This window comes from Mugil cephalus, chromosome 21, assembly GCF_022458985.1.
Source record: "Mugil cephalus isolate CIBA_MC_2020 chromosome 21, CIBA_Mcephalus_1.1, whole genome shotgun sequence".
Taxonomy (NCBI): Eukaryota; Metazoa; Chordata; class Actinopteri; order Mugiliformes; family Mugilidae; genus Mugil; species Mugil cephalus.
The window spans coordinates 17,891,674-17,903,589 of NC_061790.1; the positions used below are offsets into that span (position 1 = coordinate 17,891,674).

The 11,916-nt window shown below is 39.6% G+C and overlaps 1 protein-coding gene across 1 annotated transcript; it reads left to right on the forward strand.

The window, feature by feature from the left end:
• Positions 1-6,247: 6,247 nt before the first annotated feature.
• Positions 6,248-7,180, forward strand: LOC124999481 (trace amine-associated receptor 1-like). The gene has a single exon (XM_047574394.1). It carries the CDS (start codon positions 6,248-6,250, stop codon positions 7,178-7,180), a length of 933 nt encoding a protein of 310 aa, XP_047430350.1.
• Positions 7,181-11,916: the final 4,736 nt, after the last annotated feature.

Below are 11,916 nucleotides of genomic sequence, written 5' to 3' on the forward strand. Positions count from 1 at the left end.
CTCTTAATGTGCATAATTACAATAAATATTAACAAAGACGTTCCATTCTGTCTTTTGTATTTGTATTTGCTTCGCATGAATGTAAAGTGAACAATTTGTCCTTTTGATGTGTTAGAAACAGGGACATTTTATTGTAGCCCTCATCTGACTTATATCTTTCACCAATGGAGCCAAGAATATGTCAACTGCAATTTAATTTGAGCCAGCACCCCTTCAGGACAGATTGGAGTTTGGTTTCATACGTCACAGTCTGCTTTTACTTCAGCGTCAGTGTATGGAGGCATCTAGTAAGAGTACTAGAAAATTGTCTTTATTTTTCCTCAAGCAAAAGTAAACTTGTCAGCAAATGTTCAAAAGGAATGAAATTGTCATTCCGAGAAAAAAAAGAGTGTTATGCCCCCTCTAGGGGTGACTAGGACACAACATGATTAGGCCCCATCTTCCCCAAGTCCCAAATATCCACAAGACACAAATATAAGGACAAGTAACTGATTTACGAAAATTAAGATTTTATAAGCTGCCTTCGTTGTGTTAGATGCTGTCCTATCCATTGTGGCTCTTTATGCAGTATACAGTCCTTGAAGGGATATGATTATTATTAATATTTTGTCATAAAATTCACTGGTCAGGATGGATAAACTGTGTGTGCTTGTTGGGACCCAAAGGGAGTGCGCCATGAGCAGTGTTTGTGTACATGCTGCAACTTCCCACTTATTTTTTTTATCCAATTGAAATCAAACCATCTAATGCAACTGTACAGTCACAGATACATTTGCATTATACAGCTGGTTGTGAAAAATGACTTATGATGTATGGATCACTTCCCTGCTTTATTCAGTATCAAAACCCTGTTGCTAAACGGTGTTGCAATTATTATTTAAGATTCTATGACATGGCAGTAGCTATCCCTAGTCTGTCTATTGTGTCCTTGGGCAAGACACTTAACTTGCTCCCCGGTGTATGATTGCGTGTGAGTGATGTTGGTGGTGGTTGGAGAGGCCTTAGGCGCACATTAGCAGCCATGTTTCCGTCAGCCTGCCCCAGGGCTGTGACTGCTGAGGTGTTTTACCACCACCAGGGTGTGAGCAAATGAATAATGCATACAATTGTAAGCGCTTTGAGCATCTAACAATGGAAAAGCGCAATATAAAACCAATGCATTATTATTATTACCAAACCATGACACCACTGTAACTTAAACGTTGGTGTAAATGCATAAAGTTTCACAGAGTGTAGTAGGAATGCACTGGCAAAGGTGTATGGGCTATCTGGTACATTGGAAGTGCTACAGTCCTGTGATAATGAAGCACGGGTTTGATTCCCGTAGAAAATTGTTATTTATGTTATATATATATATACATATACACATTATTTGTAAAAGCTTTAGACCACATAGTCATTTAGTGCAGTCGAACAGGATTGTGCATGGAAAATCAAGTTCCATATAAGTATGAACTAATAAAAGATACATTGCATTCCATATTTTCGTTCATCATGACTGTGTCTTTGAAGCCTCAAGTAATAAACCGTTTTTTGAATCAAATATCAAAGCTTCATTAAGGTTCTGACACCTGCATGACATCTCATGCAGCTATATTGAAGCAGTGTTCCTGTGTTTCTGTCACATGACCTGTGATGTTTGAAGCAGTTCAAGTGCTTCAAGCCACTCAAGTGGTTCAGTTAATTCACATGTAACACCTGAGGCTCAAACACCTGCCCAGTAGCTCATGAAGCATTCACCACCAGGTGATTTGTATGAATCAACTGAACCAGTGGAGTGAGTTTAAAGCAGCAGAACTGTTTCAAACGTCTCCAGTCATGTGACCGATTCACCCTTCGACACACTGCTTCAATACAATTACCAGGCCCTTTGTCAGGTGTCAGAGGACCATCACTAATGACTGCTTATTTAGTGGTGTTAATGTGAATGTTTCATTGCACAGTATTGGGCAAGTGAAGAGTATAGGTTTCAATCTGACATGACAAATAAGAAACAACACATTCGACAACTATTACTACTGAAACCACACATTAATCTAGTGTTAATTACACTTACATTTGCTGTACAGTCCTATTTAGACTCCCCTTTAGTGCTTTGTTTTGAACGAATCACATGTTTTATGAAGTATGAACCACTGCTTCATTCAGTATCGGCTCTTCGGGAGAAGACTGAGTTGAGAGATTTGGTTTGACAGTGTTGAATTCAGTACAAATATTCTATAACACAACTAAACCAATACTAAGAGCAAATGAAAATAGTTGATGTAAGTGCATAAATTTGCAAAGGATAATGAGTGTAGCATGTGTGGGGGTTGTGGTCCATTGTAAAAGTGAAGGTCTTGCGTTAATGGAGCAAGGGTTTGATTCCTGCTGATGGCTGTTATTTATTTTTGATTTAATTATTAAACGTATATGATTTACTTATAATAATTAAACCACACGCTGATGTCGTGTGGACAACATGTTCTGTCAAATCAAATCCCACAGAAAAATTAAGCAATAAAAGACATGTCTTGAATGTACTATTTCACTGTCCAATAGAGCAGATTGTGTCACTGAAGCTTCAAGTAATTAATCTTTTTTTCGAATCAACCTTTTTTCTTCAACAAAGCCTCGATTGGCCATCACTGTTGGGTATCTCACACACTATGGTTTCATGGGACTCATCTTGGAACATACACACAATGAAGAGGTGCAGACACAAAGCTCATTCCAATACCACTGACTACAGTGCTGACATCACAGGGCAACTATGAACCTAAAGGCAGGACACAGCCAGAAGGAATGACTGTGAACCAGCAGTGGAGATAAAAAGTTTGAAACACTCATCTAGTTCTAACAGTAAATTTGTCTTAATTGTCCTAACTAACCCACACCCTTAGTTGGCTATTCAGTTGCCGCCTACTGTTTCTGTTTCAGGTCAGTCAGTTACGAGGTTACCTGTCTTATGGCAGTAAAAACAGGGTCTATCTGCCTTTGTGCCAGCAGCTGTCACCTTACCAGCAGTGGAAGATCAGGATTCACAGACAAAAGCTCGGTGAAAACCGTTTTGTGTAAAACTAAGTTTTAAAGGCGTCGCTTTTTATGAGCATTCACAATTGGTGGAATAATATGGGGACAAAAAACCCCTCAAGTGAGAAGTAACCTCCTTTTAAGCTTTTGCAATAATTTTCAAGTCAATTGAGGTGCTATGAATACAAGCCAAAAAAAGAAGTGCCCTCCATCTTAAAGGGAGCAGGTCAGCACTAGCAGTCCCAATACAGAAACATGTGTGGTAAGCAACTAGTATTACAACATTCATAATATTCGTTGTGATACACATGTATACATAAACACATACGCATATATGTACACAAACGTATTTGACAGGCCAACAGTGAGAGGAATATACACTTTCCTCTGAGCATATACACCAAACCACAGAGGCTGTGCTTAATGACATTTTCTTGCCCCCTCTCCTCCTGGGTCTTACATATCAGGTAACCTGAACAAATAGTCAGCTGCAGTGAGTGTTGAGGGAGGAGGCAGGAGATTGAAATGTGTCTGATCGGCTTTACTGTCCATTAAGACAACACAACACTACATCAACCGGAAATATATACAATTAACCCGGAACCGCTTTCCCCCTCTCCTTCACAATAAAGTCCCCTGGTGAATGTCTCTTCCAGTCTATGTGGATCACCCCACAGCCCCCCCAGCATTCACTAAACAAATCAAGATAAGCAACCACCCCAAAAACAAACAGTCAGTGAAAAAGTCAGTGCATGGAGAGACAAATCAAACGGCCATAACAGCTGCACTTAACTAAAAGGTGTTCCTATGGCAAAAGCGGACCAGGGTCGGGGAAAGGACTAGTTGTCACCTCCAGTCAGCAGACACAATGGGCCGTGGTCGGCAGCCGCTGACCTTTTTCAGCGTCAGCTCTCCACATGTACAAGTGGCCGGTAAGGACAGCCGTGGCAGATCATCTCTGTGACCTTCCCTTTCTCCACCTGTGGTTTTGTCTGCCCCTTCCAAATAAGTATCCTACATACCTCACCTCCTCTTGAGCACGTCCTGTCATTGATGGTCAGGCAAACATTTTTGATTTTCTTGATTTTGTTTTCCTCAAAGCAGTGCTCACATTTATCCATCCATGCAGCAGGTAGGCTCTTTCCAGATGGTTTGTGGGACTTGATGCCAGGGAATTCAGCAACCAAGTGATGTAAAGGGGCAGCCAGCTTGGCAAACCCCTCAGTAAAGCAATGGTAGTAGCTTGCAAATCCTAGGAGGGGGCACAACCCAGGAACATTGTTAAGCTGCTGCCATTTTGAAACCACTTTGATTTTGCCAGGGTCTGTGGACACAACATTGCTAGATATGATGTGGCCCAAATAGCTCACCTCTGGTCTACAAGTGACCCAGCACAGCTTCCAAACATCCCATATGCTTTCTTACAGTGGAAGAGAAAACAACAACATCATCCAAGCATAGTAACAATCATTGGCAGTGCTTATCTCCAAATATTCTCTCCATGACCCTCTAGAAAATACTTGGGGCATTGCATAGTCCAAATGGTATCTGGTTCCACTCGAAAAGTTCAAAAGGCGTGCAGAATGCAGTTTTCATCTTGTCCTTTTCTGTGACTGATACTTGGTTGTTTCTATCCATCCATTCCTACATAATCCAAAATGAACTGGATTTGGTCTTTAAGGTAACAACATTAACTCTTTAAGACCTAAATAGCTCCCTGAGGATAAAAAAAAAAGCTTGCAGTATCTGAATTATCATAACTGATCAATGGACAAAATTCAAAGGGAGGCTGAAAAAGAAAAACCATTACGGTCATGCTGAAATGCTGCTGCTGTACGATACAGGCACAGGCAGGGGTTGAATGACCTCTGATTTTTTAAAGTGGACTAATATGGGGTGAAAGTCGAGTCGACCACTCGATGGACACATAGACACACAATATAAAGTAATGCTTTGCAAAAACAAAAGCTGTTCCTGACCTGAATATTGTAACATAAACACATGATCTTGTCAATACTGTGCGCTGCAGATATGTATAATATATTAATCGACACTGTCAATAGCACTTAATACTACTTCACTGCATATAGTAAAGACAGGACAATGCAGCAGCATAGGAGAATGTACATATTGTCTATGCAGGGTGCTGCTTACTTAACCCTTGTATGGTCCTCACTTTTAGGACCCTCTGGTATCCCTCAGGTCAAATTGACCCGGGACACATTTGGGGTGTTAAAAACAATTCTAATTCTAAATGTCACAGGTAATGTTGTGGCCACTGAGGCCTTGTGACATAACTACCTGTATAAATTTGCAGGTTCCATGCATAAGATGAAACAGCATCACAGGCAGCCCAGATTTTGATGCTATACCTTGGTGGTTTTGAGGGCATATACTGCCTGAAAGGGCAGCGGCCTCTAAACCCCACAGGCTGTTCATCCACAGTTACATTGGGCCCAGGGTTATAAAGACAGGGAAGCCGGTCCACCCACTGGTCCCACACAGTGCCGATTGCTGCCAACTTGTCCCCCCACCGTGTAACAGGTTTTGATTCCCGTTTGTCAAATCTGAATACATGGAAGCTCTTCAGAGACATTGCGGCTCTAAAAATTGCTGTGTGTGTGTGTGTGTGTGTGTGTGTGTGTGTGTGTGTGTGTGTCTGTGTTTGTCTGTGTGGGCATGTTTCTGTGTGTCTCTGTGTATGCCGGTCAAAATGGCCCAAAGACCATATGAAGGATGTAAATGTGTGGGGTATAGTAGCATATGTGCTATTTTGTTTTTGTTTCTTTATATATGTTTATCACAGAAAATAAGCTAAGGCCATTGAGTTTCAGGTAGAAAAAATGTATACTTGTATCATTTTTCTTCTTGTAAAAATTTGACCCGAATACCATACAAGGGTTAATAGAGGGCCACTGGTGGACATAAAAAACTGATTAGAAAATAGATGTTGTAATGCACAAAGACAGTACGTATGGTCTCACGCATGGTAATTGTCTCAGCAAATTATTAATTAATTATTGAAATTAGCTGGGAAATTTCAGGAGTTACAGTCAAGTCCAAAGCCTCTGCTGAGCATTGGTGAGACACACAGAGCTGCCAGCAAGACTTTGTCGTGTAAGTAATGAGAAAATAACATTGATGTATATGTATGTATCTTGTTAACAATATTGTCTTGTACTAATTCTCATTTAAAGAAATGTTTCTTTGAATCCGGTTAGATTTCTCCAGCATTATGCAGTTGTCAAATACAACAGATAATGACTTGAACTGGAATTTCTGTCAGTCAGAAAATTACTTATGTATGTTGTTATATATTTTTCTTTCCTCACTGACCGCAGTGACAATATGTGGCAATCTTCTTGTGATAATCTCTATCATTTATTTTAAACAGCTCCACACTCCTGCTAACTACCTTATCCTCTCCCTAGCAGTGGCTGACCTGCTAATAGGAGCTTTAATGTTTCCTTTTAATATGGCTTTTTCTCTAACAACGTGTTTGTATCAGAACACTACAACATGCAAAATAAGAAGGGCCTTTGATGTTACAATTAGTTCATCTTCTGTTCTAAACTTGTGCTGTATTTCTATTGATAGATATTATGCAGTGTGCCATCCTCTGATGTATAACAGTAAATTAAATGACCATGTTTCCAGAATGATGGGCCTGGGGAGCTGGGCTGTTTCAGTTTTATATGGAATTTGTGACTTTGTAATGGAGTATTATTACGATTTATGTAGAATAGAGTGTTTTTTCTTGAGTGGTGTTGTATCCATTTTAGCATTTTATGTCCCAACAATAATATTGTTTTGTGTCTACTCTAAAATTCTACTTGTTGCACTGAAACAAGTATCCAGCCTCCAGAATGAAACCTCTCAGTCTGGGCCGGTTGCCAGTAAGAAGGAGAGAAAGGCAACCAAAACAATGGCTATAGTCATGGGATTATATTTGATATGCTGGCTGCCTATTTTTATCTCTTACCCCTTTCATACTTTGAGTAACAGTGTTGCTGCATTAGTTGAACCCTTTAACTGCTTTGCTCTTTCAAATTCAATGTTCAATCCATTTATATATGCTTTCTTCTACCGCTGGTTTAGATCAGCTTTCAGGATGATGATTTCCGGAAAAATATTTCAAGGTGATTTTACTAACACAAATCTCCACTGACTCTCAATGTGCACAATGATTACCATAAATATTGATAAAGAAGTTCTTTTCTGTCTTTTGTATAGTACTTGCTTCACAAATTGACTGTTATTTATGTCATGGCCCATCTGTGTGCACTGAACCAGTTATAGTTCCATGTTCACAATATGACAATATCACAAAACAACATTATGTTCTCTACTAGACTGAAGTATCGTTTGTATTCATTTAGATTTATGTTTTTGATCATTGGGTTGCTGAAAGATGAAAGTTGTTGATATGGTTATGTTTCAAATCTCAATCTCACAGACCCACAAATACAAATCCCCCTACAGTGCACAGAAACTCTAATGCACACCAATTAGCCATAACTTTCTGACTGGTGTAGGAGAACATCTTATTTCTCCCCTGACCCACCAGGAGGGGTCACATCGCCAGACAGTCCATAACGGACAGCACTGTTTTTGTTTCCTTTGCAGACTTTTGAGACCATAAAACAAAGCCACGAAACAAGCTTTTAAGCACATTCCCGTGCCAACGAACAAGGATTAAAGACTTTTCTCCCATTTATGTGCAATCCACATTCAGGCACCAAAGATAAGAATGACCAGGCTAACAGACTAACTGTGGCAGATAAAGATCATAAACAAATCAAGAACTGCAAGATCTCTCTCTGATTAGAACTACAAACTATGAAATGTACACTTGTAACCAAAATTACAATGTTTAATCTATACTCAGCTCGTGATATGTGTCAAAAACCAGTGTTGTTAGTTTTTCTAGCTCAAAATTTGAAGAAGTTAGATTTGAGTATTTTAATCATAAGTTTCCACCATGGAGCCATACTGCCATCCAAAACTAGTTAAGGAAATGTCTTTGGAATGTAATTTTAACAAGTAATACTGTTATAGCGTTTTAATACACCTATATTCTACAAAGCAAGACTGGTTAACATAACCCGAATATAATCTACCTTTCCTTCTTCTTGATATTAGTTAGCGTTGCTTACTATCATTATTTAATTTTATGAATTAGGATATTGAGGAAAGTCGTAGAAATGAATGAATGTTTCTGATAATGTGTTTCCAAGTAAACATGATTTTTCATTGATTGAGTGTTCCATTTCATGTCTCTCTCGCATCTATGTTTCATTAAGCCTCCTCTAGTGGCAGTTGCCAGGCCCAACTGCACCACATGGCTGCTGCTGCAGAAACGAATTTAAATTGCGGAATTTGGTATTCGCTGGGGCTGCCTGCTTGGCATGTACACCTTGTGTCTGGCCTTTACACTCCTCAGCCCTAAGAGTAAATCATATTTGTTAATGTAATGTACCTACCTTTGTTAGTGTATCTAATTTGTATTTTGTGTAGTCGATGGTGTCACACATTAAAACACAGCAGAATTGAATGCTCTGCAAAAAAATCTGAAATCTGTTCTTGAACTGAATGCATATTGTAACACCTCACGCAGAAGAAGCTAGGGAGGCTTTTTCTGTAAGGTAACTGAGGCTTGAACAGGAGCTAGCATATAATAGTACTTCACAGCACAGAGTAAGATTACACAACTTTAAACAGTGAAATTCACCAGCAAATTGATGAAAACTGGGGTTTATAGGTTACTTCTTTCTATTATCGCAGGTGAAGTTGTAAACTGAGAGGATTTTCTCCGTTCCTCTGATAACATAAGGAGATGCTTTTTCAGACGAGTGCATGTCATGGTAGAATGACCTTCATCTTGAGTAAAGTATTTCCACACACACTTGATAAATAAATAAATAAGTCCAAATCCAAAAAAATGGCAATGGCATTATGTAAAGCAGTAGAAAGTTGAGTAATTGCCAGTTCTGTTGACATTTTTTTCCGATATTCATATCAGTGACAGTATAATGCTATTTTCCTCCAAATGTTTCTTTTACTTGAGTAAAGTAGTTTTTCCAAGTTTTCCAGGTAGAATATAGGATGACAAGTGGAGAGACCAGTGTCATCTGATTTAAAAAGCAGTATAACTTTTAAAGCGAGTTTAAAGTCACTTGGAAGAACTCCTGTCCTGAGAGATAACGTTAAAATGTGGCTGAAGAATGGAAGAAACTATTTTCTTTACTTGACTAGATCGTATTTCATCATGTCCTGCAGAGGAATCTTTCAATTCAAGAACCATGAGTACCTCCTTTGGAGCAGGCAGGTTGAACATGGTAATATTGGGATATTGGATTTGTTTTAGCTAATGAAGGAACGATATTGCCAAAGAAATCATTAAAACTATTTACACTATCTAAGGGATTAGAGAATTTCTACTCTCCATCAGATAAAACAGATAGATGTGGAGGCCTTTTTTCTTGTTAAACAATTCTTTGCTAAGTTTCCAAGTTGCTTTGAGGTCATCATGTGATTGGTCAAATTGACCTGAGAAGTAGTTTTTTTTTTTTTTTTTAGCTATGTGCATAGAATTTCTGAAATTATTTTTGTATTTTTGTAGAATTCAATGTTAAATGGGGTTGGGTTAACAATATAGTTTATTTTTTACGATGGAAGACTTTTTTTTAGAGCCAGAGTAATCGAGGGTTTGCATATTTTAGAATTGAATTTCTGTTGATTTGAGTAGAAAGCATTTATCAAAATGAAGGTACTATAAGCCAGTTGTGCAATGTCTTGATTCAACACTTCTTTCCTATTGAAGCTTTAAACATCTCATGTAATCTTATCTAATCTCATCTTCTAGTACTGCTTTATCCTCACTAGGATTGCGGGGGTTGCTGGAGCCTATCCCAGCTAGCATTGGGTGAGGGGACAGGTACACCCTGGACAGATCGCCAGTCTATTGCACTCACACTCACACCTAGGGTCCATTTAGGGTCACCAGTTAGCCTAATGAGCATGCAAACTCCATTGGTATATGAGTAGAGGAATGTGAGAATAATTGGAAGCGGTACTGAGAGCAACATTGGAGTGCTAAGAACAAAACTTGTGTATGTGTTTGCCACTGGGTTTTCTCCCACTCTAGAAGCAGGCACGCCACATGACTATTTATCTAAGAAACTAGAGATACAGTGATGTGTCAAACGATTGAGTCGTTCTGCAGCAGGTACAGCTCATTTCACATCACTGCTGAATGTAACAGTGTTGCTGATATGTATGATCCAAATCTCCGTCCCACTGGGACTTATGTTTGCTGATATTATAAGGTGTCATGCAAAGTGCTGGAAACAGTTCTACTGTGTAGACCAGAGAGATACATCCTACTGAAACGAAATGAAAGCATGACACTGATTTATGTATTTTTGCACTAAAGGACATTTTAGATAAATACAACAGGCAAAACTCTACAATGCTCATGGCTTCATTGATGCTTCCAAAGCATTCAATTGTAATCATTTTTAAAATTGTCTAAAAGTGGGGTCCCTGGTTTCTTAATTAGAATATTGGTTTATTGGTACTTGTATTAGACAATGAGAGTGAGATGGATTATTTTGAGTAAGATGGCGCAACTGCAGAGTGAAGCTTGCACACTAAGACATGCAGTGAAACTTCAGGCAGATCTCGGTGAGGATTTACGCATGGTGATTGAGACCATAGACAGGAAAGTTCTGTGAGCTGAATAGCGATGGAGGGCTGTTGGTGCTGAGCGACACTGTACCACCCTGTGGCAGCTCTGTGCCCAATGGCCCAGATGGAGAGGATGGAACAATGTCGGCAAAAGAGGCATGCGCCACCGGCCCTGTTGCAGCAGGTGACTGCACCAGTGTATATACACCATATGATTCACTAGAGAATGAGGATGAATATGTCTTGCTTTTATAAATGCATTCATTTCTGAGAATCAGTCCACAAGTGTTTATGTAGTGGGTGATGAACGCTCATCTCATCTCATCTCTCTCATCTCTCACCTCCAGTAACAAAATTGATTGGTCTATCATGGAGTTACTGATGTCCTCTTGAGTAACGTTTCTTTACCCTCAGACGCTGTCTTGTGTCCCAGTCAACTCAGGTTTTTTGTCCAATGACCCAGCAATCAACCTGGGACTACATTGGCTCGGCTTCAACGTGAACAGGAATGCTGTGCTGACCAGCTAGTTATACAATGGCATTGGTGTACTGCGGTGTCACATTATAATTCTGTCACTGGACGGCCTGACAGACTTTATCATTGCAGAAACTCCAGGGCTGCGAGCAGCTCAAAAGCAGAGCAAAGTTTTGGTCTACTCGCATAAGAGATCAATCTCTGAAGGGGATGTGAATTAGCCCTATGTCATGTTCATTTAATCGCACCGGGGAATCTTGATGTGAAGTGTGCATGCATGACTGTGTTTATAAACAGCTTGTATAGCGTTATGGCACACTTTTTTATCGATCATGGCAGTGCACTGGCAAGACCGTGAGATCAGAGAGCTGCTCTGCATCTGTGGAGAAGAGTAGATTTGGTGCATTTAATGTGTAATGATGACATTGTCAAGGTGATGATGTATGAGAGGGAGGAATAAATAGGCACAGAGGTCTCACAGTGGGAGACTGGTCTGACCAGGTCTGTGAAATCCTGTGCCATCCCGGTATTATGAGTATTACAGTGCTTTTAGGGCTTGGATTCAGGAAGCCCAAGAGAAGGGCCAGATCTTGATCTCAAAAAATTCACTGCTGCTAAATAGAAATATGCAGTTTGATATATTAACAAACTTGAGCAGGAAATGAGAGCAAATTTCATGGCTGTAAAGCTCCTTGACATTGACATTACTGGTTTTTGGAAAAAGGTGAAAGTTGGGTGAA

Coding starts and splice junctions, on each gene's coding strand:
- LOC124999481 (XM_047574394.1), top strand. CDS start 6,248: ATGCAGTTGTCAAATACAACAGATAATGACTTGAACTGGAATTTCTGT.